This window comes from Cervus elaphus, chromosome 30 (assembly GCF_910594005.1).
Source record: "Cervus elaphus chromosome 30, mCerEla1.1, whole genome shotgun sequence".
NCBI classification, from domain to species: domain Eukaryota; kingdom Metazoa; phylum Chordata; class Mammalia; order Artiodactyla; family Cervidae; genus Cervus; species Cervus elaphus.
The window spans coordinates 13,953,345-13,981,054 of record NC_057844.1 but is presented as its reverse complement, the minus strand read 5'-3'; the positions used below and the strand labels follow the sequence as shown (position 1 = coordinate 13,981,054).

At 40.5% G+C, this 27,710-nt stretch overlaps 1 protein-coding gene and 2 long non-coding RNA genes across 3 annotated transcripts in view; 2 read left to right on the top strand and 1 right to left on the bottom strand.

The window, feature by feature from the left end:
- EPSTI1 (epithelial stromal interaction 1) overlaps window positions 1–7,745 on the top strand; it is a 96,750-nt gene extending 89,005 nt beyond the window's left edge. Inside the window, exons 10-11 of the mRNA XM_043892329.1 lie at window positions 2,043–2,142; window positions 7,212–7,745. Of these exons, the coding sequence (XP_043748264.1) occupies window positions 2,043–2,142; window positions 7,212–7,220 (109 nt within the window). The 3' untranslated portion in view covers window positions 7,221–7,745. The remainder of the gene's footprint in view (window positions 1–2,042; window positions 2,143–7,211) is intronic.
- Window positions 1–14,133, bottom strand: part of LOC122686956 — an 89,064-nt gene extending 74,931 nt beyond the window's left edge. Inside the window, exon 1 of the long non-coding RNA XR_006338961.1 lies at window positions 13,985–14,133. This is a non-coding gene — a long non-coding RNA (uncharacterized LOC122686956). The remainder of the gene's footprint in view (window positions 1–13,984) is intronic.
- A 142-nt stretch (window positions 14,134–14,275) lies between these two features.
- LOC122686805 overlaps window positions 14,276–27,710 on the top strand; it is a 30,092-nt gene continuing 16,657 nt past the window's right edge. The window contains exon 1 of the long non-coding RNA XR_006338902.1: window positions 14,276–14,408. This is a non-coding gene — a long non-coding RNA (uncharacterized LOC122686805). The remainder of the gene's footprint in view (window positions 14,409–27,710) is intronic.

Here is a 27,710-nt window from a genome sequence, read left to right as displayed (position 1 = left end):
TAGGAAATAGAAGATTTTGTAAGTCAATTATTTTATTCTAAGACTAATAAGTCGTGGGAGGGTTTTAAACAAAAGGAAGGCCTGGTCCCTTTTATAACTTATTCAAGTGGTTGTGTGGAGAATGGATTGCAGAGGGCAGGAGTGGAAAGAGAGGCAAATGAGAGAAGATAGGGATTTGGACTAGAGTGGTGGCCATGGAAATAAAAGGTAAATTCAGGATGTGTTTAGTGGGTGGAGGCAACAAGGATTCTAGTGGATTGGATGTGAGGTGGGATGAGGGATATTGAGGGAATGTCCATCTTTGTTACTGACAGAGACTGGATAAAAACAGCCCCAGGTGTATGGACTGTCCAACACATGGTTGGACAGTACAGGTGTATGTACAGTACCATTGGTTGTATAGTTTTAGGGGAATCAAGGCCAGTTCCTTCTTCCTTAATATTCAAGTTTCCAGCTCAGGTATCTTATTTCAATCTGCATGCTGAGAGGTTTAGAAAAGGCAGTGTAAACATTCAGTCCTGCAGTGAACTAGGCTGACCAGTGGAGAAGGAAATGGCAACCCACTGCAGTATTCTTGCCTGGATAATCCCACAGACAGAGGAGCCTGCTAGGCTACAGTCCACAGGATTGAAAGAGTCAGACACGACTTAGCAACTAAACCACCGCCACGAGGCAGACCAGAAGATGACACCTTGGTAGATTTTATGGTGAGAGATTTAAAAAAAAAAAAAAAAGCTTTCTAATAACTAAGATGTAACCACTGCCAAATGGGGCTTGAAGTTGAAAACAGCAACCATAAATCAGAGACTAACCTGAGTCAACATGCAGTTGGCATTTTAGCTTAACATACTAAGACCAATAGGCAAAACCCCCAGCCTCTGACTCTGCCACTCAGCAGTCATTATCCTCCAAGTTCCCAAATCTTACACAGATGTTGACTTAGAGCCACCCACGATGACCACATTCGCTAAACCTCATGACTGAAAAGGAGGCTCACCTCACTAGGTCCTGCCTAACCCCTCTCCCACAAGCATGGATTGAAGGGTTTCTGGGCTCCAGGCACTGTGTCTCTGTTGAGAAGCATATGGCCTTCACACTGCTGTTCCTCAATAATCCATTCACATCATAGGGAACCTATTGCCATGCTATTTCTCCAGCTGCCAGGTCTCTGACTCTGCTCAGCCACACACGGGCAACTCAGAGCATGCTGTGGCCTTTTTCCTTTTTAAACTTAAAAACTGTAAGACATAACACACACAAGTCCATGAAAAGGATATTTAGGGTGATTAATTATAAAATGGACACCCAGGGAGCCAGCTCCAGTGACACAAAATAACCATCATCCTACAGGTAACCCTACCTTGACTGTTAGGATAATCACTTCTTGCCTTTCTTTTTAGTTTTACCTCTTATATGTTTGACTTTATTTCTGAAATTGGTTGCTGCCAGTATGATCAGACATCAGGGAAAGATGTACCCCTTCCTTCTTTTGAAAGCTTGGGCTTCCTTCTTCAGGTGTTTCCCTTTTCTCACACTCTCTTCCTGTTTTCCTTCTACTTTTTACTAGTGGGATTTACCTTAGAAAGACTGGCAATGGGGTACAGGGTGTATGGGAGAGACATTTATCTTGTAATACTATTAACGGCACCACAGAACTGTGTTTGGTTTCTCTTCATGTTTTAGTTCTTGCTGAAGCTTCCATCTTTCTACCTCCTCTGGGGTTCACGCCTGGCATGGCCCTGAGGAGTATGGTTGTTTGGGTGACCACGACTCTTGTAGAACTAGTAGAGGTGGGTGAGTGAAACTCTGGAGTGAAGAATTTATGCCTCTTTGGGACTGAGCCAAGACTGCCACCACCTCCACCAAAGGACTGTTCACAACACGTCATGTGGTTAATGTGAACAGAAGTGTCTGTAGATTTCTTCTGAGTTGAATGGGGGCAGAGAGCCCCACAGTCCATTCAGATAGCACATTAGGTTCTCAGAAATCTCTCAGCCCTGCAGCAAGCTTTCCACTCACCCACACTTTTCATTGTTTTAAAGGGTAAATAATGCTTTTCTGGACCGACTCCAAGGCGAAAGTCAACCAGGTGGCCTCCAGCACTTCGGTGGTTATTGGAATATGAATAGTGGTAACAGCTGGGTGAGTTTTATTATTTTTTTTCTCAAAAACTAAATATTTCCAAGTTGAAGAATAAAAACAATGAGAATTTAAAAAATATGTTGTGGCCTTCTCTCCAGATAAATATTTTTTGTGTGTGCCATTCAGCTGTGTAGTGGGCAGGCAGCTGGGGTGATTACTGTAAATTCCACCATAGCTCCTGAGAGATGGAGAAAGTCCTGCTTTCAGCTCTAGCCCAATGCCAATCACAATAAAAAATGACACCTGCCCTTTGTTTGCTGTGTGATTGCCTGGACTGCAAGGCTTTTTTTAAAAAAAAAAAATCACCCTTTGCCCAGGCCTACGATAAAAACCAAGGAACATTTTTTTTTCCAGGAAGATTTTCAGTGAAATATGGTTCTAAAAATAGTAAGCATTCTCTTGTAACATATTCTTTCAGTGAAACTAGCACATCAAAGAAATCAGTATTTAATTTTTCACTACAAAATGATTTTTAAAAAAACCCTATGGCAAAAGGCACTTTTTGAAAATGAAATGTTCTTACAGATTTTGGGGAAGAAAGCCTTGCGACTATGTTGTAATATGTATGTAATGTGTTTTGTGTGCACAGTAGATTATTTAAATAGCACCAAAGCTTTGGAATGTATGGGGTTGTGGGGTTTGCAATATGTACAGAATTAAAACTAACCACAGTGGGTTTTACAATTCAATTGAAGCCCAAGTGTATCTGTACTTATTAAAAAAAAAAAAAAAAAGGAACAGACAAAAATCTTTAAACTGGTAAAATATGAGAAAATAATCAAGTACTTGCTGACCTGGTAACTCCAGAGGAGATTACCCCTTAATAAATACTTGGTGGACAAAAGATCATTTTTGAGAAAATAATCTGTTAGAGATTTGATATGCATGATATCTTGGAATGCATCTAGTGGTTAAAATTTATGGCGAGATCTCACAATCTCTCTCAATATATATTGAAGATAATTAAATGTAGGCAAATTGTAGAGAATGCATAGTGGATGTGTCTATTTATAATGTATGTTCCTGTGTATCACTAAGGCATTCAGAGTAGAGACCATGTACAAAGATAGAAAAGAATCAAAACAGTATCTTTGCATTGTGTATGAAATTGACAAATTATTGACTTAAAAGAATATGTGAGTAGGAGTCATGTGGAAAATAGGGCATTGTGATTTTAAGACACTATCCAAGTTTATAGAATTTATAAGTAGTGAAATGTGATCGAAACTCAGATTTTGGACAGGACTTGGAACCTTGCTGTACATTTTCTCCTGTACTTAATAACCCCAATTTAGAAGGTGCATATACATAGAAAGGGCTTCCCTGGTGGCTCTGATAGTAAAGAATCCGCCTGCAGTGCAGGAGACCTGGGTTTAATCCCTGGGTTGGGAAGATCCCCTGGAGGAGGGCATGGAGAATCCTGGGGACAGAGGAGCCTGGCGGGCTACAGTCCATGGGGTCGCAAAGAGTTGGACACGACTGAGAGACTAAGCACACATACAGAGAAAAATACCTGGGGTTGAAGAGAGGATGACAGGAGAGACTAAATGAATACTCATTCATGTGTATTCATGTGGGAGTCTGGCTTACCCCTGACTGTTAGTAGGTCTTAGGTAAATGAGCTATGAATCTCCACTTGGGTTCCTCACAGATAGAAAGAGAGAAACATCACTTTCTCAGGATATGATGTGAGAGAGGATGACTGATGATTCCTTACTAAGACAGGCATACCCAAGTCCAGCGTGGTCACTGGCTTTTCACTTGTGTGAAAGAAGCAGTGACACAGAGGCAAAGACTTGCCCAGGTTCTCATCTCCACCTCACTTCACTACAGATATCCCTTCCTCTGTGTCTGCTTTTCATTATGGCACAGATTCTGTCTTCTCCATCTGCTGGGGGACTTTGTTCTAACAATGCTCCTCCCTCTCTCCCAAACTGTCACATGTCATCTCGACTAGAAAATTCTCATCCGCAGAAAATGTAAATATTAAATTATATTGATGCCCATTTTCCTCTTGCCTATGTCCTATTTCTTTGTTTCCCTTTAGAGAAAAACTTTGAGGTATTTGTCCTGTCTCCAATTTCTTTATTCCCTTTTCTCTTAAACCCCCTCTAATCAGAATTTAGACCACCTAACCACAAAGTTCTTCTCGTGGTCACTAACATTATCTACATTGCAAAATCGAGTGGTTATTTCTCGGTCTTCATCTTTTGACCGATTAGCATCATTTGTCATGGTAAATCACTGCCTTCTCTTTGAAACTCTTTGTTTACTTGGCTTCTGTACTCTCCTGAGTTTTATTTCAGTAACCACTGCTTTCCATTCTCCTTTGCTGAATCCCCTCTATCTTTCTGTCCTCTCCGACATTAGAGTGACTCAGGGATACATCTTGGACTACCTTCTTTACGTTCACTTAATACCTTCATGGCCTCATTCATTCCCATGAAATTAAATACCAATATGCTTTTTAGTCCCAAATTTCAACTTCCTGCCTCGATCTCTTCCTCTAAACTTGCAGATCCATTTTTCTACCCAACATCACTACTTGTGTGTCTGTAGACATTTCAACCTTAACATGTCTAAAACTTCACCTTTGATGCCCTTGACCCCACTTCTCTGTCTGCACTCTTTCATGTTTGCATGACTGACTCTTACACCTCTACCGCTGATGCATCAGCAAGTCTCCTTGACTCTTCCTTCAAAATGTATCCAGTCTCACAGCTTCATCCACCTTCACCACTATTATCCTGATTCCAACCACCATCATTGCTCATTTCAGTTCTTGAAACCATCTTCTAGATGGTGTCCTTGCTTCCACACTTCCACCTAGAGTCTGGTCTCAACATGAGACTGAAAAACAAGTCATCTGCTGTCACTCCTTGGCCCAAAGCCCTCCAGTGGCTCTGACGACTCTCCAGAGTAAAAGCCAAAGTCTTCACAGTAAAAGCACAGATGTGTATTACTCATCCTACAGGTGCTTCAAGCCCTAGGGCCCACGCTACTTCTCGGGCACTCTCCTGACTGCTGCGCTTCCTCATTCCTCTCAGCCGCACCAGCTGTCTTTGGCTGGTCTTTGAATACTTAAGAACTGGCTGCTCCCTCTATACTCTTCTCCAAAACATCCAAATGATTTGTTCTCTTTCAAGTATTTTCTTAAGTTCCAAGGATTCCTTGGCCATCCATTTAATGCTGCCACCAGACTCCTGCAATTCTCTTTCCAGGCTCCATTTCTTTTTTCTATAACACTCTGCAACCTCTGGTCTAATTTTCTAACATCATTTTCTTAGATGTTTTGTTGATCAATTACTATTATTCTCTTCTTGTGATAATTTGTGTTCCCTATTCCATCAGAGCAGGGCTCTTTGACTGTTCCTAAGTATAACACAGTGACTGGAACTTACCACAAGGACAGGAAACAGATAGCTGTGGGTGAGGGTCACCAAAACAAAATTTAGAACCAAATAATTTGATATACTTAAATGATTAGATATTGAATTTAAGATATCTATGTATAAAACATTTGGAATAAATATTGACTTTAAAATGATAAGCAAAAACAAGAGACAAAGACAACAAGGAAGACTGAAAGAGAGCAAAATAGAACTTCTAGGAATAAAAAATTATAATCTTTGAAATTAAAGCACCCAATGAATTTATAACAAAAGGAATACAAATTGAACTAAACCAAAATGTCACTTCTTATCTATTATTTGGCAAAACACAAGAGGTTGACAACATGCTCTGTTTGCAAGACAGGGGAGACAGTTTCTTTTACACTTTGTAGGTAGGATTCAAAATGATTTAAATTATATCTAGATTAGGTACTGTTTTCCCATAAAATAAAAACCAGGCCTACACATATTATAGAAAAGTTTTACTAAATGTTCAAGAAACAGATTATTCCAAATGTCCAGAATGTTTTCGAGATAAATGAAAAGAAGGGAGTATTCTTCCAAAGGATTAAGCAGGTAAATGTAGAATCAAAATCAAAGACTATACAGAAAAAAAAATCATAGGCCAGTCTCACTCATAAACATAGATAAAAAAAAATCACAACAAAGTTTTGACAGATTTAACAATGAATTTTTAAAAAAAGCATAGTATATACTTATCTCAGAAATGTAAGTTTGGCTCATCACAAATAAATAGAACCAAAAAAAAGTCAAGATAATTTACCACATAAATTATAGGAGAAACACCTATAGATTATAGAAGAAACATCTCAATAGATACAGAGAAAGCATTTGATAAATTTCAATACTCATTTATGGTAAAAGTCTCTAGCAAACTAGGTATAGAAAATAAATTTATCTAATACAAGGGATCAAAAATCTATAATAAAAGCACATCCAAAGCTTTTCTTTGAAATCACATATAAGATGTATCTAAGGATATTTAAAGAATCAGTTCAAATGATAATTTCTCTGATACTAGCAGGTGAGACCCTTTGAGATGCTGTGGAAACTCTGAATCCTGTGTCTTCAAGGGCAGTTAAGCATTTGCCATGACCCATGAGGCAACCTGATATTTTAGTTTCCCAGAATGTTAGAGCCAGTAGTCTGAAACCTTGGTGTACCTTGGCCTGGTAGTCTGGGAGGCTTGATCGAGGTGACATGACTGTTTGCACGTGGTGGGGGGAGGGAACTCATTTAAGTCTATCTCCTTTCCTCAAGGCCCCCTTAGACGTCACCTTCCTGCTGTATAATACACTGTGCTTCTACTCCACACATTTCCATTTAAGTAGCTCTGCTCCATACCGTATTTGCCCTGTCCTTGCTCTAACTATGGAGGTGGGTGACAATATTTGTGAACACTATTAGTTGTCACCCGTGTTAGCCTATCTCTCAGAACACAGCTGATGAGCTGTCACTCAATAAGCCAATACACTGTTGACAGAGACCATTTAGTGAGTCGAAATGGAACTTGAAAATTAAATCATTTCACTGGGACTTGAAATCATTAAAAAAATAGTCATAGAGTGTTTTTTGGAGGAACTTCATTTTGGATTTGCAAAGGCTTTAAATTCTGTTTTGTTGCTGGTGCTAATTTTCATTTTCTTTTTCTTCTAGGATACATGAGAAATATTTGCTTATGTCTGGCCTTTGTCAACTGACCTTGAAAAACCACATGAGATGTTTTTCTTTCTTGCAGCTTTGTTCAGCCTCACTGTTTTTTACCTTGACTCCAACTGCCCACCCACTCAGCTGAGCGGCTGAGGATGACTGGTTTCTTCTCCCTGTCATTATTTATGCATATTTGTAGGCACAGATTACTGAACTCATATTTGATCTCTACTGCTAGTGAAATGTTGCATTAATTTTGTAATTGTTTTTGCCTCTTATTGGAAGCATAATTACAGCCATGTTAGTATGCTAGAATGGCAGGGAGTCATTTGATTGTTTCAGGTTAGTGAGAACTGTGGGTGCTGCCTGCCTGTCTCTACACAGCTAATTTTTTTCTGCTTCTCAGATCAGGTTTGGGGAAGCTCTGGCACCTTTAGATTTGTATCCCTATCTTCTTAATTCAGGCTACAAATGTGAGCAAAAGAAAAATCCTTTATATGCTTTTAAACAAATTTATAAATAAAATTTGAGCTGCTTCTGGTTTGTGTTTGTTTTCAATGAAAAGCTCTTGAGTTTTTCTCTCTTGTTTTTTATATTCTTCTTTATAGTCCATAGAGATCAAATGTAGTACTATAATCACTACTGGATTTGGCTTTGGTTTTGACTTACTTATTAATACTGTTCCTCTAGTTTTTGAGAGTGGGACAATTCATTTTCTGAAAGGTCATAAAAAATCAGCTGGACACAAATGATACCACGTGTGGTTTGTAGGTGTTTTAGAAACTTGTCTTTACTCATGTAACCTAGTTCCTATTACTAATTCAGTAGGCTTTCCTATTCTCTTATGACCCTGAACCAGTTTATAGACCCTGGTGTGGGAATTACTGGTTTTCCACACCGTATGGTCTGGCCACCCCTCTCCTCCCACATTATATAAGAGAAGCACTGCAGCATTGCATTTAGTCTTAGAATGAAAGTTGGAAGAGTAGATAATTTTTGGAACTGGACAAGAGCAGACAATATCATGCAACATTAAGAGCTCTCCTGTGTTACCAACTGCTGCATTGAAAATGACTTTCCAAATGTGTATTTGGAGAAACACTGGGATTTCAGGTTCTTGGACCAGGACTGGTGGGGGAGGGCTCACAGAAATGGGGTGAGGGTGTGGTGCAGAAAGAGCTGCGCTGGGTGGTGGTGACGGTGGTTGAGAGCAGATGGTACTCAGTGTTCCTCTGGAGTCAATAATGCAGACACTCTTGGTTTCCCTCTCCTCTGCCAGCCAAATCTACGTTAGTGCTGTTGACAGTAATATAAAATGTTCGGTCCATTTGAAATCTTTGTCATTGCCTAATATGGGGACAATGAAATCCCTCGGCCTGGCCTGGAAACACCACCAAACTGACTGTAAATGTGTGACTGTTGCAGGCGTTTTACTGCAGCCATTTCAGGCCTACACCTGCCAGCCTGGCTACCTCACAGTCCATGGTCATGCTCTGGTTCTTCTGTCTAGGCTTGGCATTCTCACTTGCTTCTGTTTCCCCATGTGTAGCCAGGACTCAATACAGGGGAAAGAGAGGCTTTCACACCAAAGTCCCCAAAAGGACTCTCAGGAAAATTGGTGTCAATTTCTCTTCTACTGCCTGCCATATCCTGCATTCCTAAAGATTTTGTTCAGGTATCTGGTCTTGTTAAAAAGTTATTGTGCAAGTATAGAAGATTGTGACTTTATGGCCAAGATTTTCTAGACTACATATAGGATCATAAACATCTTCCTTAAACAATTCTCTATGCAGGTAGAAGTAACCAGAAAAGAAACAAGAGTTGCTGTGTAAGGGAGTCTACTATTTTGTTTTTCACACTTAATCTACTCTTGATTGGAATACAATTTGACTTATGAGTAACCCTGGATGAGAATTCCAAAGTTCCAATCACCCTTTCTATGCTTTTAAATTACATTTCTGTAAAAGAGAATAAAAATGAGACAGACTGTTACAAAAGTAATAGGTATTTGTTACAGAAACTTTAGACATACAGATGAGTAAATTATAAGAAGAAAAAAAGAAACTAGTGACTTTTTCGGATTTAATTTGTTGATCTTCACAGCTTAATATTTTGGTATGCATCCATCAAGATATTATCAACATGTGTATCAAACTCCCTGCAATAAAAATCCTTACAGATACTTGTCTAGTGACTGGATGAGGACAAACACTTTTAATTAGAACTGGTGATTTAAGGGAATCTACATTTACTGGTATTTTAATATATGTAGTTAAATTACTTTCCCAAAAGTTGACTTCAATATCTATTGGCACCAAAAGTATGCTCTATACTCTCCTTAATCCTATTACTATTTTAAAAAAAATCTTTGCTTATAAGCTGAGTAAAAAATTTCATTTGGAGAGCTTAATCCCTCTTTTCTTTCCTTAGGTCTACTGGTCATTTTTTATCTTCTTGTGTGTGTGTATAGTTGATTTATAAAAGATCTCTCTGTGCTGAGATATTGTTGGAAATACCTAAATTTTTATAAATCTTTTATCATTATTTAATTTAGTATTGGAGTTTAAACATTTGTGTATGGGAACCTATTAATCTTTGTGGCTTCTTCTTGGTGTTATGTTGATAGATTTTAAAGGCAGAAACCCACCCAATGACCCATCATAAGAAAATGCAGGACTTCTCCTGGGTATGGTTGTGAGTGATATGGGGCAGAAGATCTTATTCCATTCATAGCACAGACCTGAGCTCACAGATTTATGTATTTTTAACACTAAAGATATATTTCCTGTGGTCCCTAAACACTTTGTTAGCTTGAAAAAACCTAGATTCTTTCCACAGATTGATTTTGTTAAACATGATACAATTCTCTAAGCTGTTTTTTAAACCTGAAGATTTGTTTGTCTTTCACAAAGTATCTATAGGAAATTACATTATATTAATAGTTTTAGTTTTGGTGTTGGACAAGGAGGCCTAGCGTGCTGCAATTCACGGGGTCGCAAAGAGTCGGACACGACTGAGCAACTGAACTGAATAGTTTTAGTAAACATAGAAATACTTCCCTCTAAAATAAAGCAGTTGGCATTTGTAAAAATGAAAACTTCAAGTTAAGTTCAAAGTTTTGATACCTCTGGCTGAAAATTTGTAATTGACTTTAGGAAACATAAATCATAGAGACAGTGCCTACAGGCTTAATTTTAACTTCCAGAATATTCAACAGATGGGCTGTGATGAGCTGGACCTTTTCCTATGAAAGGGCATATTTGGAGCTGTGGATGCTGGAGGAGGTAATAGATACTGTGTTAGAACTGTTAATAGATAGAAGAAAATATTAAGAAGGCTGTGGGTCTTTTGCTTTTAACCCTATGAACTAATGCATATAGTAGGCAGCTCCGTACTGATGTCCAGGAAATGACTGGAGTAATGTATAATACACTTACATGAGCAAGAAAAAAATATGCCTTTTAAGTTACTGTAAGAATTACAGAGAGAATAAGTAAATGTTAGGCATTTCTTTCAGGTAGAGACTGTCTGTGTTGGAAGCCTTTTCTTTTTGGATAGTCCATTGTTTAACAGTGGCATTTAAAACGGATCATAGAAAGAGGATTTTTTTTTTCCTCACAGAATCATATACTCAAAGCTGAGGGTTTTTAAAGGCATATAAAGGCAAATGGAGGAAAACTTTTATTACATGTATCACCATGTCATTGTGCCATCTGCTTGGGCAGAAGATACAGGGCGACCTGTGCTATAACACTCACATCCCCTTGTAAGCTGATGACTTTCATCCCTCAGAGCTGCATGCCTGTGCACCAGACTCCTTTCCTTCCCCGAAGAGCACTGCTACGGCTGAGCTGGAGAAACTGTTCACTCAGTCATCAGAGGGTGGCCATCTTATTCTCTACAAGATGTTACATGGTGATCAACACCGAATTATGAGCTGATTAGAATTTTTAACTTTTGCATTTTAGAAGCCAGAATGGTGCTAAAATGGAGCAGAAAGTACTAAAGTAATGAGAAAGCAGAAACAGATGAGAGAGGAATCTTTAAAATGGGACACTGTGAATTAAGAAAAAATCAGAAATCAGAGTTTAAATACAATACTTATATTCTAGTCTGATTTGACTATGGCACCATGAAGACCCAAAGATAAATGGTACTGTTCCTGTCCTGAGGGAATGAAGTGGTGAGGACAGACAAGGTTCTGTGACCATAGTAAATCCCCACATCTTAAATGGACTGGTAATATCTGTTTCTTGACTACGTTATATTTCAAGCATAGGTCAGCAGGAGGCTCTGCTCACCTTTGTCCCTCAAGGAACCAAGCTGATGAAGCTTCCATTTCCTCATGTAAGGGAAAGAGACAGTAGCTGTGTCTTGCATGGGTAATTAAATGCTTTCTCAGGAAGTGGTACATGCTATTGTTGCTCATATGTTATTGGAGAGAACAAATCTCATGACTATGCCCAACTTTTAAGGGAGTGGGAAATATAATTCTGCAATATTCCCAGAAGGAAGAAAAGAACAGGAACATTGTAAATAATTCTAATGACTACCCCTCAAAATGCACTGTAAGATTTGTGACCCTGTGGACTGTAGCCCACCAGGCTCCTTTGTCCATGAGATTCTCCAGGCAAGAATACTGGAGTGGGTTGCCATTTTCTTCTCCAGGGAATCTTCCCAACCCAGGGATCGAACCCAGGTCTCCCACACTGCAGGCAGACACTTTAACCTCTGAGCCACCAGGGAAGCCATAAAAACTTAAGACATACATATAAATGCAAAATGATGGCAGAAGCCCTGTCCAGTTCAAAATTGATTAAGGGACTACTATATGCCAAGCACTTTGCTGGGTATGGAAACTACAAAATGTACAAAGATACAGACACACACATACAGAGAACTTAGAAAAAATGAGTTAGCAACTATGTAAAGCAATGAGGCAAGAAGTGTAAGACATGATGGATATCAGAGGGCTTTGTGTACCGTATCGAGTGGTTCAGGCTTTTGAAGGGTTATGAGCAGGGAATGGACCTGATTCGACTTTGTTTTAAATAAATCATGAGAGATCTCATGGAAGATAGATTTGAGGGAGGCAAGACCAGAGGCAGAGCAATCAGTTAGAGTCCAAATGATCCATAATTAAAATCCTAAGCCAGAGCACTGACTAGAGATGGGGAGCACAGGATAGGCATCTGTAATTTTTAAAAAACCAGCACTTTGTGAGTGACTCGAATGTAGAAGTGAGAATGACAAGTGAGAGATGAGTTTTGTATCTGTAGCCTGGGTCTCTAGTTAAGGAGAGAGAGATGAAGATGGCAGAGTAAGAGGACATGGAGCTCATCTCCCCCCAAGAACATATTTCTAGCCTGGGTAAATGTGCTGGTAGTGATGTAACCACAGAGACAAAATGCGTGGTATTTCAGAAGATGGGGAGCCCTGATGTAGTCAATAAAGAGTTTTAAAGACTGTAGATTTAAACTTGGTGAGCTCAGGGACTTTGTCTTATTTAGTGCTGTACTCCCAGTGCCTTGAAAGGTGCCTAGCACATAACAGGGAGAATATTTGGTAGATGAATGGATCTGATGGAGGAGTAGGATTTTCAGAGATTAAGAGAAATAAATATCATGGTGGTTGGTGGAGGATTGGGTGCAGAGAGAGAGAGAGAGAGTAGGGGAGCTACCTTGGGGGTTCATACAGTTGTTGCTCAGTGTGAAAGGAAGTGGGAAGATCGGAATGAGGAGAGAAGAAAACTTCTCAAGAGAGTTTCTTTTGATGTTTTGGGATGTCTCATAGCTAACTGACCAACCCCAGGTGTGGCAGTCAAAGTTGGGAAAGATTCTTGGGACCAGGCTATCAGACTAAGCTAGTCAGTTCAGCCCCTGCCACTGGCAGCTGCTGGCACAAAGCAGTGCTGGCTTTGTCTATTTGTAATTCAGCAAGGTTGCTGGTGATGCCAGTCTTTTAATGTCTACATACAGATCATTAGCCATGAGCTGAAGCATCTGGAAAAAGAAAGGAGGACTGCTGGGCTGCAGGAGACCTGAGAGTCTAGCTGTGTCAGCTGCTAATGTTGGACAAGTGTCTTAGCTCCATATCTACCTCACAGGATAGTCTCTGCACAACCCTGGTGGGCTAAATGCTCTTAAAAGGTAAATAAGGGGATAAGGTGAGGGAATGGCAGATGCTAAATTAGTGTTAACTATAAAGAGGCTTTCAAGGTTCAGTCTTTCAGTCTTCTTCCTCCCTTACTTTATCACCATTCTACAGGATACCCTTGACTTACAGACACCACGGACTCGCGAGTCTTTTCCCCTCTCTCTCATCCAGGCATGACTCATTGCCAAGACTTAATCAATTCGACTTCCACAATGTCTCGAGCAATCGCCCACTTTCAAATTATTGCCACACAGCTGACCTGGCCCCTCGGTGTGTCTTAAAGAGACCACTGTCACAGAGAACTGCCTGGTCCTCCTGTCTCCTGCACCTCACTTCCACGGTAGCATGGGAGCAGCGGGGATCTTGGCGGGGGGAAGCGACTGCATCCTTCTAGGATTTCTGGAGCCCGGCAGAGGCTTGCAAGTGCGCCGAAGTCGCTGGTTCTGAAGGATGACAGTGCCGGACTCTGGAGAAAACGTGCACGTGAGTCTCCTCAGCTACCTCACCTAGGCAGGTGGGGGCTCTCATACTCAGGCCGCCCTCCCTCTCTAGTCAGTGAGGACCACCCCATGAGGCGGCTACCCGCTGCCCCCACCCCAGGGGGACGGCCGCGCTTCCCTTACCTTCTCGACCCCTGAGAAAGCTTGCTCACTGGAAGCATCGTGGCCGTGGGGACCTGAGGGGCTCCTCACTGGGAACTGAAGACAATGCCCTACTCGGCCTCAAGCCCCTCAGGCCGGACGTGGAGCGCTCCCAGTCACCGCCCAGGGCCAGCCGGGACGTGCTCACGCACCAAAGAAACCTCCAGCCCCAAAGCCCACTTCGCGGAGGATTTCTCGCGAGACACATGCTGACTAGGCCTCGCGAGAGTGTCCGCTGTGTCCGAGGACCCCGGGGAGGGTCGGGGTCGCAAGACGCGAGGATCTGGCCCCGCGCAGAAAAAGAGCGCCCCGGTTAGCCTCGGGGTTATCTCTGTCCTCTGACGTGGCCTAGGCCTTTCTGGTGGGACATCACTTCGACTCCATCCATCCATCCATGGACTTCAAGGTAAACTTAAAAACTGCAATAAAAAAAAAAAAAAAAAAAAAACTGCAATAATCCAGCAATCCTGTTAGGAAGTATATATACCCAGAAAAAAACCGTAATTCAAAAAGATACATGCTCCCCCCACCGCCCCCCGCAGCCAATGCTAATTGCAGCACTCTTCGCAGTAGCCAGGGAACGGAAGCCACCTATATGTCCATCAAGAGGTGAACAGATAAAGACGTGGTACATATATACAGTGGAATATTCCTCAGCCATAAAAGGGAAGAAAGTTGGGTCATCTGTAGGGATGTGGATGGACCTAGAGTCTGTCGTACAGAGTGAAGTCAGAAAGATAAACTAATGAGAACCTACTGTGTAAAACAAGGAACTGTACCTAATGATCTATGGTGGCCTAAATGGGAAGGAAATCCAAAAAGAAAAAAAAGGGATGTATGTAAACATATAGCTGATTCACTTTTCTCTACTGCAGAAACCAACACAACATTGTAAAGCAACTATAATAAAGTTAATTAAAAAAATACTTTTTATAGTGAAAAGTAAACATTAGAAAAGAATCAGAGTAATTGCGTTAGTTGCTTCAGTTGTGTCTGACTCTTTGCCACCGTGTAGACTGTAGCCAACCAGGCTCCTCTGTGCATGGGATTCTTGAGGCAAGAATACTGGAGTGGGTTGACATTCCTTCCTTCTCCAGGGGATCTTCCTGACCCAGGGATCAAACCCAGTTCTCCTGAGGCTCCTGCATTGCAGCAGATTCTTTGCTGGTGAGCTGGTAGGGAAACCCTCTCAGAATCCCCATCAGAGCTGAAAGACTCCTACCCCCAACCCTTTAATTCACCCCCTTTAATCAGTTTCTTAAAACACATGTATCTCAAATAACATGCTACTGTATTTTTCTGAAGAATATGTTTTTCCCCCATGTGGTCTTGCTGTGTTACTTTTTTGAAGAAAATTACTTGAAATTTTCTTTAAAGTTGCATTTTAAGGCTAATAAATTTGAAATGAACCTTCAATTGAGCTTCTCTAAAGACCATATTATGTTGCAGAATGTGCTGTCTCTAGCATACTTAATAGGATCAAAACAAATTCTAAGTGGATGATGTTCTCAATTCTTATGTATTTTCAAGGCTACTTTTTGCCTCCATTCTGAGTACCTTTCTTCAGAGGGTATTTTTACAAGGCAAAGCTTGTCAAATTAGTTCTCTTTATCTTGCCAAGTTTATATTTTGCAAATTTCAGTTCCCAATTTTACTCTAGTCTGAAACAGAAAAAATAGGAGCTTTATTAAATAAAAGTGTCTACAATTTGAGATATCCTGAAGTGCAGTTATATAATTTCAAAGTTAAATCTTGTGCATCATTTGATTTGTTCAGAACAAATCATTTAATTTGTTTAGTTCTTTTGTGGGGACAAATTTTAGTGTCTTGCTGTCTTTATACCTTGTTATCAATAATTGGAAGTCTGAAAAACTGAAACTTTTTGGTCTTCCATTCATTGATGATGTTGATAAATTTTCTAAAACTATTTTGAAAAAATATGGACCAAATTTAGAAGGCTCACTTATAAAGAATTTAACACCATTGTCAGGCACTTAGATTGATTTACAAAATATTTCTTCAAAGGCTTAAATATGTCTAAAATCCTACTTATGGCCACCAGAAAAGAGAAAAACACATACTGCTTTGTATTCAAAATCAGATTTTTCACAAAAAAGTGTGGTTCAGTTATTCTTACTATGTATATTATATAATATTTATAAATTTCTAGAGCTACTGCTACCGTTTGACAACTTGAGTGCAGGATAAATTATGTTGTACCACACCTAATTCCAAGCACATTTCTACTCCATAAATTTCTTTAGATAGAACATGGTTTTGCCATGGCATTGTTCTCCATCAAAATCTGTATTTATATTATTATGTGAGGATAATGTTAGTGTGAACTTTTTAAACACTGAATTTACAGTAGCAGTGATTCATTTAACTGAGTTTATAATGGCATCTTGCTCTAGTAATGTCAAATGTTTTACTCTCAACAGGGTGAAATTCCGAATGTTTTACTTTGGTACTGTGAATTCCATTTGAAAATTAAATCGTTATTAAAAAACAGTCATTTTCCAATATATAGTGTTTGATTGTTGTTTAGTTGCTAAGTTGTGTCTGACTCTTTGGCCACCCTGTGCACTGTAGCCCATCAGCCTCCTCTGTCCATGGGATTTTTCAGGCAAGAATACTGGAGTGGGTTGCCATTTCCTTCTCTAGGGGATTTTCCCAACCCAGGGATGGAACCCTGGTCTCCTGCACTGGCAGGCAGATTCTTTATCACTGAGCCACCTGGGAAGCCCCATAGCATCTGATTATACTCATGTAAAAAATTGCATCATTTAATTGTTTGAAACATTTTTCTGCATTGGAGCCAGTGCATTAATAGCTACCTTCACTTTAGGTATGTGCACAAGAAAAATGGAAGAAAGTTAATGTTAGAGAGTTAATGTAGAGGAGCAGTTTTTTCACCTAAAATTCTTGTTTTGCTGCATACATTGCCCAACTGTATATGTTGGGTCGTTGTCTTCAGGCAAAATCTTTGGGAGTTGATATTGATGCCTTAGCATATTTGTATCTTCTGATTTTTGTGGGATCAATGGTATCATATAGTCCCCATGGGAGGTGGTCAATTTTGATAAATATTTTGAAATTTATAAGTTTGTCATCAACTTTCTCATGAATGAAGTATTTGATTTTTGATTAAGCAATCCTTTTCATTTTTAGAGCCCATTAATAGCAATATATTTTTTGCCAATTTTAAAAGTATTACCATGTAAACACATAATAGTTGTGGATTTATGCAGGGTATCATTAATGTTATTGATAAAAACACCATAGCAAGAGCAGTTAGAGTCCTTTCTGTTTTCTCTGTGACAGAGGACCACTCAGTCTTTATTTTCCATAAATATTTCACATACACCTGGCCTTGTTTTCCACTGACTGCACAAATGGTGGCCTGCTGACAGCTGGCATCTCTCAAATTCAGACAAAGGTCACCTCACAACTGGCTGGTATCCCATGGGGCCAGGGGAGGCAGCAACATCAATTATTTCTCCATTTCCTAGATGAGAAGGAGCTGTTCCTATCTGCCAGTTCCTTAACACACTTGTTGTTGTTGTTGTTGTTAAGTGAACACCTCATAAGCTGTCCTGGAAAGAGAAATGTTAAGTTGTATCGCAGGTTATATTATCCAGAAGCAGCTGCAGAGAGGAAGTTTGGGGCTCAAGATATTTATTTGGGAACAGCACCCATGAGAGGACGAGGGGAAAGCAGGACTGGGTAGAGGGAGCTGTCCAACCGGGATGCAGGCTTGCCAAGGCCTTGGATCACCTGATTGGGAGTTCTGGAACAAGTGTGGCCCATCAGAGTGTCCCCTGTTGGGTCCAAGTGGGCTGGATATTTATATGCACACCTCACCTGGTTGGACTTCCCTGGCAGCTCTGATGGTAAAGAATCTATCTGCAATGCAAGAGACCTGGGTTCGATCGTGGATTGGGAACATCCCCTGGAGAAAGGAACGGCTACCCACTCCAGCTTTCTTGCCTGGAGAATCCCATGGACAGAGGAGCCTGGTGGGCTACAGTCCATGGGGTAGCAAAGAGTCAGACAAGACTGAGCAACTAAAACTCACCTGGTCACTAGATCACCTGGTCACCAGGTCTGGGCTGCCCTAGAAGGGGCATGACGTTTGCTGGGGCCACTCTCTGCAGTTGAGGCACACCCCGAAGAGGGTGACAGCTCGAGGCCACCTTGCTCACTGCACCTTGCCGCAGCTGGGCAGCAAGCCCTTCTTTGAAGAGGCATCCAGGCATCACTTTGTCCACCAGGTGTTGTGTCTGAATAAGATTGGGCAAAGTGAGATATGTTATTTCGGCATCCTTTGATCTCATCGGAGTGAGAACACTCTATCTGTATCTCATACACTACTGGACAAGTCCATGGTTGGATGTGAAAGCACCAGATGGTGATTGCCAGAGGCCATGGCCTGCTGAGATGGAGATCGGTGTGCTGCAGTTTGTGAGGGAGTGTTCTCGGGATTCATAGCTCCGGCTAAAAGACAGAAGGATTAGGCAGAGGAGAAGCTGGCTTGGGAGATAGCTTCAGCATAGACCAGCCCCATAAGGAGCTCTGAAGTTAGTGGAGGGGACCAGACATTTATACTTTCACATAAATCAGCCATTGGGCATAAGTGTCCTGGGAAGGACACCTCACGGGGATTTCTGCCAGAAGCCCTCTTGGCAGTTATGGAAATCTTTCAGTTCTGATGGGGTTTCTGAGAGGGCTTCCCTGGTGGTTCAGTGGTAAAGAATCAGCCTGCAATGCAGGAGCCACAGGAGACGCGGGTTCGATTCCTGGGTTGGGAAGATCCCCTGAAGGTGGGCATGGCAATTCACGCCAGTATTCTTGCCTGGAGAATCGCATGGACAGAGGAGCCTGGTGGGCTACAGTCCGTAGAGTAGCACAGAGTCAGATACGACTGAAACAACTTGGCACACCCAGGAATTCTGAGGGACACATTAGAGCATCTCACTGCAAGTCTACTGAGCCCTGGCTGACTTTAATGCGAATAATAATTATAGTGATACCACTACTACCACTAATAGCTCTTTGCGACCCCATGGCCTATACAGTCCATGGAATTCTCCAGGCCAGAATACTGGAGTCTTTTCCTTCTCCTGGGGATCTTCCCAACCCAGGGATCGAACCCAAGTCTCCCACATTGCAGGCGGATTCTTTACAGCTGAGCCACAGGGGAAGCCCAATAATAATAATACTTTGTTAAAAAAAATCCTGAACCAGTGCTGAAAGAGATAAACCTGACATAACAGATATAAGTGAAGACTGCCTTTAACCACCTTGAAGGTAAGCTGCTGATTCAGAAATCTTTTGAGCTGACTTACTGGAATTTTCACTTGGATTTTCGCTCAAATGGAAAAGGATTTACATTGATTATTTAATCCATTTTGGCTAGAGTGTAGTACCGCAGTGCTTCTTTAGTTTGCGGTATCTTACCTCATTTTCAGCAGCCCCTGTTTGGTCTTACCTGCTTCCCCATCCTGATCACTCAGCAGACCCCACTGCCATCTGGAGTCATCTGGTTTCAGGTTCCAGCGTGCCTGGTGCCCGGTGATTTGGTCCCCACTCTACGCATGGCCTTGCTCTCCCTCAGGCTGTGAGCAGAGGATTTTTCACAACAATTGTCAAACATCGAAATTCATCCCCCCAATCCTTGCAAAGAGCCCAGGGAGCCCAAGCTGTTTCAAATGAGATGCTTCTGCCCGAAGAGTGTGGCAAGAGTGAGGGAGGCTGGTGCATTTTGTTTCGTTATAAACTCAGACCAGAGTCGAGAGGAGGTTAAAGTACCTTTATTTAGCTCTCAGTCATTATCTTGCCTGGTGCACAGTGCTCTAGAATTGTGAGGGAGGAAGACACAGCAGAGGAGCTCTGGACGTGACACAAGGAGGCTACCTTCTGTCCCTTCCAGCCCCAGGCGTTCTGGTTCTCCATGGATCGGATCTTGCTCATTCCCACTGCCTAGGAAAGTGTGGGGTTCACAGTGTATGCTCAGGTGTGTGCCTTTGTTTTTACGGTCCCCCCCCCACCCCAAATGTAGCTGGTATAAAGAAAGAATAAAATAGGTATGGAATAAAGTTCAGGAACTGTAAGTCTTCCAGCTCATGCTGCCCCATCCCATGTCTAAGTCCACCACCCAAAGCATAGTACACTGCTTCTGACATATCTTGCAACCCAGTGGCAAGTTATTAAATCTCTCAACATCATATATCTGTTGTAAAGAGGTATTCTATTTGGGCATGTTTGGACATATGTTCACCCTTGGATCAAACTTTTTGCCCAGGTGATTAGAGTCCTGTGATGACCCCGACCTGAATATTGCTTTTCCACTATTCTTTATTATTATCCTAGTGGATATATGTTGAAACTTTTCTTCGTCTTTACATTTCTTACTCCCTCCTACAGATTGCATATTCCTTTGTATTTGTGCTGCATTTCATGTAACTTCCTCAAATATATTTGGAGTCAACTAATTTTGTCTTGAGCTGGTTCTCATCTGCTATATTCATTGAGTTTTAAAAATTTAATGAATAATTTCTTGAATATAAAATACTTCATTAAGATATATCCCTCATATATTTTATTGTGCTAAAAAAAACCACATAATATGAAATCTCCTCAGCAAATTTTTAAGCATACAGCACAGTATTTTAGTTTTATGTGCAATGTTATACAGTAGATCTCTAGAACTTTTTCATCTTTCATCAACTTTCTTATAGACTGAAACTCTATACCCACTGAACAATAACTCCTCATTTCTCCCCTTCCCACCCCCAACCACTGGCAACCACCATTCTACTTTCTGCTTCCATGAGTTTGACTACTTCAGATATGTCATATGATTGGAATTATGCAGTATTTGCCTTCATGCTGATTGGCTTTTTCATTATGTCCCCAAATGGCTTTAACATTATGTTAAAATGCCAGTGACTTTAACATTATATCCTCAAAGTTCATCCATGTTGTAGCACGTGATAGGATTTCTTTCTTTTTAGTCTAATACTCCATTGTATGTATATACCATGTTTTCTTTATTCATCCATTTGTTCATAGACAGGTAGGTTGATACTACCTCTTGGCTATTGTGAATAATACTGCTGTGAACTTGGGAGTGCAGATGCTTCTTTGAGATCCTAATTGCATTTTTTTTTTTTTGGACAGATATCCTAAAATGGGATTGCTTGATCATGCGCTGTTGTATTTTAATTTCTTGAGGAACTTCCATTCTGTTTTCCCTATTGGCCTTGCCAATTTACATTCCCTCCAACAGTGCACAACATTTCAGCTTTTCTCCACATCCTCACCAAGACTTGGAATTTTTTGGTTGTTTTGTTTTTTGAGGAAGGCCACACAAGCAGGTGTCAGGTGATGCTGCATTGTGGTTTTGATCTACATTTCTTTGATGATGAGTGATGTTGAATATCTTTTTATGTACCTATGGGTACATGTGTGTGTTTTTTGGAGACATGTCTATTTAAGTCCTTTGCCCATTAAAAAAAATTTTTTTTGTTATTGACTTGTAGGAGTTCTTATATATTTTTGGATGTTAACTCCTCAGATATATAGCTTACAAATATTTTCTCTCATTCTGTGGATTGTTTTGTATACTCTGTTGATAGTCCTTTGCGGCACAAAAGCTTTTTAGTTATGTAGTTCCACTTGTCTATTTTTACTTTTGTTACCATATCCAAGAAATCATTGCCAAGACCAATGTTATGAAGCCTTCCCCTTGTTTTATTCTAAGAGTTTTATACTTTTGGGTCATGCATTTAAATCTTTATTCTATTTTGAATTTATTTTGGGGCATGGTATAGAGTAAGGGTCCAGTTTCATTCTTTTGCCCATGGATATTTAGTTTTCCAGGCACATTTGTGGGTTTTTTGGTTTTTTTTTTTTGTTTTTGGTCCTTTAAAAATATTTGGCTCTGCTGGATTTTAGTTGCAGCACATAGGATCTTCAATCTTTGTTGTGACATGTGGGATCTTTAGCTGTGGCCGGTGGGATCTAGTTCGCTGACCAGGGATTGAACCTAGGCCCCATGCATTGGGAGTGCAGAGTCTTAGCCACTGGACCATCAGGGAAGTCCCCAGGCACATTTGTTGACGAAACTTATCCTTTCCTCATTGTGTAGTCTTGGCACTCTTGTCAAAGATCATTTGACCATATATGCATAGGTTTATTTCTGAGCTGTTCTGTTCCATCTGTTTATATGTCTGTCTTTCTATCAGGACCATACTGTTTCAATTACTGTAGTTTTGTAACATGTCTTGAAGTCTGGAAGTGTGAGGCATCCAGCTTTGTTCTTAAGATTATTTTGGAATAAATACTTTTTTTAATGTTTAAAGCAATATGTGTTTTGTTTTTGTTTTCAACTTGTGTCTTCTTTTTCCTTAGCGTAAGCTCTTTGATTTTAGTTTCCATTCTTATTTTATAATCTCTTTCAGATTTTGTCAACTACTGTAGAATATTGGTATTACATCTGTTAATGGTTGTATCTGCTCTTCTCCTTCAGATGGTTTCATTTCTTGTGTGTTTTGCAATTTTTTTGTTGTGAGCTCTTGTTGTTTTCTCCATGTAAATCAGTCACTCCCTGGTGCTCAATTTTGCGTTTACTTTTGCTTGGACTTCAGGGATTCACTAGTGCTAGAAGAGTTTTCGTAATATCCTCTTGACTTGAGTTTATTACACTCCCTGGGCATTGTAACTTCTGATGCCGTTTCTGTTATAGGGTTTCAGTTTCATGAAAGGCTTTGTTTTCCACTCAAGATTCCCAGCACTTTGCAAGCCTTCCTTTCCTCTTCCCCGAGTTGATGGGTAAGCTTTTTCTAATCTTCTTTATCTAGACAGGGAAATCCTTTCAGGAACTTCATCCTCTGCAGGATTCTTCTCCTGCCTCACACTGCCCCCAGGCCCTATCCCCTTTTTCCACCTGCAAGGTAGAATACACCACCCCACCAACCCCCAACCCCACCCTGCTCCCCACTCTAGCATTCAGGGCTGATACGCATACCCAGGCCACCTTGGGCTGCTTTCTCAACAGGTGTCAGCATTACCACACAGTGTTTGAGTTCTTTTTTCATCTTGGTTTCTTAAGGTTTTTCTCTCCCTTTCTCCCTTCTTTTCTCCTCTCCCTCCTTCCCTTCTTCTGAATTGAGTATGTATTCTATTTTATTGCTCTGTGCTTTTACCCAGCATTCCTGTTGTATTCAGTTGGATCAATAGTATCTCTGTGTGGAGGCAATGGTAGTAGAAGGATGCAACTGAATTCAGTTCATGTTGCCCAAGGATCTTGATCTTGAGTGATCTTCTAAAAATAAAATATATCTTGTTATCCCCAGGTTAAAACCTGCTGATGACTTGCTATTGTGCTTGGGTAAATACTTCAAAGTCCTTATTTTGGCTTAAAGTGTCCTATATGAGTTGACCCCTATCTCCCTTTGCAGCCAGAGATCATGGTACTTCCTCCCTCAGTCAAGACAGCCTTCTTTCTTTTTCTTAAGAGTAGTTGTTTCTGCCTGGAAATGTCTCCATCTGATGTCCAGATGACAGAATTGCCACCTTCCTAAAAAGGCCTACCCTGACGACCCTACCAAAAGTACATCCCCACTACTTCCTCTCATATCATCCTGATTCATAGTCTTCATGACACTTATCACTATGTTAATTAATTTAAGTTTATACTTGTTCATTATTTATTTTGGAGGCCAGTCTGACAGGAGATGCTGATGAAGAAGGAAAGAAATAATCAAGGATGAATCCTAGATCTGGGGTTTAAGCAAGTGAGCAGATGCCTGTGAGAGAAATAGGTATGGGATGGAAACTGAGTTACGATTAAAAGATTTATGTTTGAGATTTCTACTCTTCATCCTAATGAATACATCAAGTGGGAAGTTGCATATAAAGGTCTGAAACTCAAACAAAAATCAGGGATGGCGATATAAGCTTGGGCATCATCAGCATACAAATAATACTGAAAATCGCATGACCAGATGCTAGTGCCCAGGGAAAGAGTGAAGAATCATTAGACAAGAGAAAGAAATACATCTTTTGAAGCAGTTACCAATGTGGCGTAGTCAGAGCTGCAAGGTAATTCCTTTGAACAAGAATACACAAAACAAGGGAGGTCCTTTTCGTGAAGAAATTAAGCAGCATGTTCCAAACTTTTTTTAATTAGCTTACCTCTTGCTCTTGTCAGTGGGTAGTTTGGTGCATGGAAACAGTGATGGTCTCTGTAGATTTCCAAAGGAGGAGAAATAGATTTTCTTGACTCTCTCTCCAAACATGATGTGACCTTCCCAAACAAATGTACACAAGGATTTCATGAATATTGATTCTTTCCTTCTTTCCCATAGGGATTGATGTGGGGTATTCTGACAGAGAGGACTCATGGGTTTTATTCAACACAAACAGTTAGGTTAGAAATCTCTGGGAAGCTTTATCTTGGCATTATCCCTGAAGGCTGGAGAATGGACCAAAAGAGAATTTTCTTCTCTCCTTGTTTTGGGGGCATTAAATTATGCAATTATGCAACTTATTTGGTCTTCAGAGGAGCAGAGTAATGCTAAATTTGTTCAGACAATTTAGTCCAAGATGGGAATTATGCTGGAATGAATAGGCTCTCTGTTTGCTCTGGCTTCCTTGAGCTACAGATCAACATCTTGCATTTAAATCTAACTTACTGCTCTCATTGTCTTCTAGACTTATTTAGGCTATAAAAGGTTTGCCTAGAGATATGGATTGTTTATGCATATGGTATGGCTGCAACTGTGCAATATAGCCATGTTTTTGCTTTTTACTTTCAGTCAAAACAAAATTAAAGGATCATAATCACCCTTATTCAGGGGGTAATGAGGAATATTTTAAAGTTCATGTTTCATAGATCTTTCATCAAGAATAGGACTCAAGTTCCAAAGGAGATGTATTTTCTGTAATGCATGTAGTGCCACAGAAATAGCTATTATTTTTTGTCATTCTGATTTGCTGGGCAGACAGCTGGATATTAAACAATAAAAAATAAGTTACATGACATTTCATTTTTGGATTACCAGCAACCAAAATTCCCAGGCATTGGGATTAGTGTATTCATCTCCACAGGTGTCCAGAAATGACATGTCACCTAAAGCAGTAGACACACTTCATTGGTATCACACCCCAAACTTTCCTCCAGTAAAATATTTTATTAAAATTAAATGAAAAACCAAAACCTTCACAATGGTTGTTCCAGCAGCCTAAATGGGTTTTAGGATAGAGCACACCCTCAACAATTCTACAGTGGGTATTATATTATGCACAAGACAGTTGTTCTGAGAGTATTATACTATTCTTTCCTCATCTTTTTGGCTGTGTGATGAATCAATTAAATTGCAACTTATAAATTTCTGCTTAAAATCTCTGAGAAAAGAGCTCTTGTTTCTATTTATAGATGTGGTATATACCACCTGAAAATGTTTCCTCTCTCCTAATCACTCTCTCCTTTCTCATCATCTGGCCATTCATTTAGCAAATACTTATTTACGTGCTGTGTTACTATGTTCATTCTTAGGCATAATCAAAGTCCATAGGCCCTTATGGAGTTTATAATTTAGCCAGGTAGTCCCATGACAATACAGTGAGTGACAAAATCAGTTTTTCATACTTATTAGATGCTTACTATTTGCCAGATGTTATCCTAGGTGAGGTCATATATTAAATCACTTAATCATTACACTGAGATGTGGGAAAGTCCTAAACTTATCCAAGGTCACATGGCCAGAAGTGGCACTAACAATCCAAAGTGATGAGATACAGGGTTTGTTGTTGTTTTTTAGTCACTAAGTCATGTTGGACTCTTTTGCGACCCCATGGACTAGCTTGCCAGCCTTCTCTGTCCCTGGGATTTCCCAGGCAAGAATACTGGAATGGGTTGCCATTTCCTTCTCCAGGGAATCTTCCTGACCCAGTGATTGAATTTGTATCTCCTGCATTGGCAGGCGAATTCTTTACCACTGAGCCACCAGGAAGTCCAAGATATAGGGAGTTTAGGATATTGTAAAGATATGATGTAAAGGCTCCTGACCTGATGTCTTAGTCTGTTCAGGCTGCCATAACAAAACAGCATAGGTTGGGGGGTGGTTGTTAAACAACAGAGATTCATTTTCTCAAAGTTCTGGAACAGCTGGACAGTCCAAGATCAGGCTTGGCCAGAGTTTGTTTTCCAGTAAGCGCGTTCTCCTCTGGCTTGTAGATGCCTGCCTTCTCGTGTCCTCACGTAGAAGAGAAAGGGCAACCACTCTCATGTCTCTTCCTCTAAGGGCACGAATCCCACCATGAGGGCCTCCTCCTCATGACCTCATCTAAACCTGATTACCTCCCAAAGGCGCTATCTCCAGATACCATCACATTGGAGGTTAGGGCTTCAACATATGAATTCTAGTGGGACATAATTCAGCCATAACACCTAGTTTTAGAAGTTTTCCAGATCAGGGATTACAAATCCCTTTCCAGATCAGAAATATTATTTATCAGCTATGATTAAGACTTTAAAAATACCTGTCTTTGCTGGATCTGAAAATAATTATAATGGACTACAGTGTGGATTAGCTTTTTAAGATCTTTAAGGCTTGGTTTTCTCATCTATAATTTGGGAAAAGAGTTGTATACTTGCATACATACAGCATTTCTATATGTTAATGGTATATATTTCCATGTATGAATGTATATGTGAATGGTAAGGTGTGCATGTATGTGTGTGGGGCAGTCAGTGATCTCTTTTGACATTTTCATATGTGCAGCATTTTGAAAAGTGCTTTTTAAAGCACATGGTAAAATCTATGTGTATTACCCACCTGATCATCATAAGTGAGATGTTATTTTTTTCTTGTCCGTTTTACATTGTAGAAACCGAGGCCAGGAGGTCATGTTTCTTTTCCAAGGTCATCCATACAGTTGGTAGGTGGCCGAGGTTGGTACACAGACCTCTGATTCCGGATCAGCGCTTTTCCTCTGCCCCGCGACTGCCTGGTGCTTGTGTACATTTTGCCTGATACCTGGGGTCTGAAAAAGATACTCATTCTCTCTTATATGCTCAACTGACATTTCCTTTTGTTTCTTTGCCATCCCTGACCACCCCACGGTGTTCAGTGCATTTCGGACATACTGGTTTCCAGCCAGCTCCGCATCTCCCAGACCCTACCATACACCCGTTTCTATTTGCCTCGCCTCAGCTCACGTATGTTGTTACTAAGGGTCCTCGTTTGCTCTTGTTCACTGTACAGGCAGCCTTGCAGAGCTTTACTGCAGCTACCAGGACTCTGGTGGTAGGAAAACAGTCGAGTTTCAGAAATGTGAGCTACTTTTGCTGATTTTTAAGACTAAAAACAATTTTCTTTATACATGCAAAATACAAGCATTTGAATCATTTCATAAAACCTGTACATTGGGTCATATCATAATACCTTTTTTTAAGCGAAATATTTTTTCTTTATTTGCCCTTACCTACCCTTGGACTGCAAGGAGATCCACCCAGTCCATCCTGAAGGAGATAAGTCCTGGGTGTTCATTGGAAGGACTGATGCTGAAGCTGAAACTCCAGTACTTTGGCCACCTCATGCGAAGAGTTGACTCATTGGAAAAGACCCTGATGCTGGGAGGGGTTGGGGGCAGGAGGAGAAGGGGACGACAGAGGATGAGATGGCTGGATGGCATCACC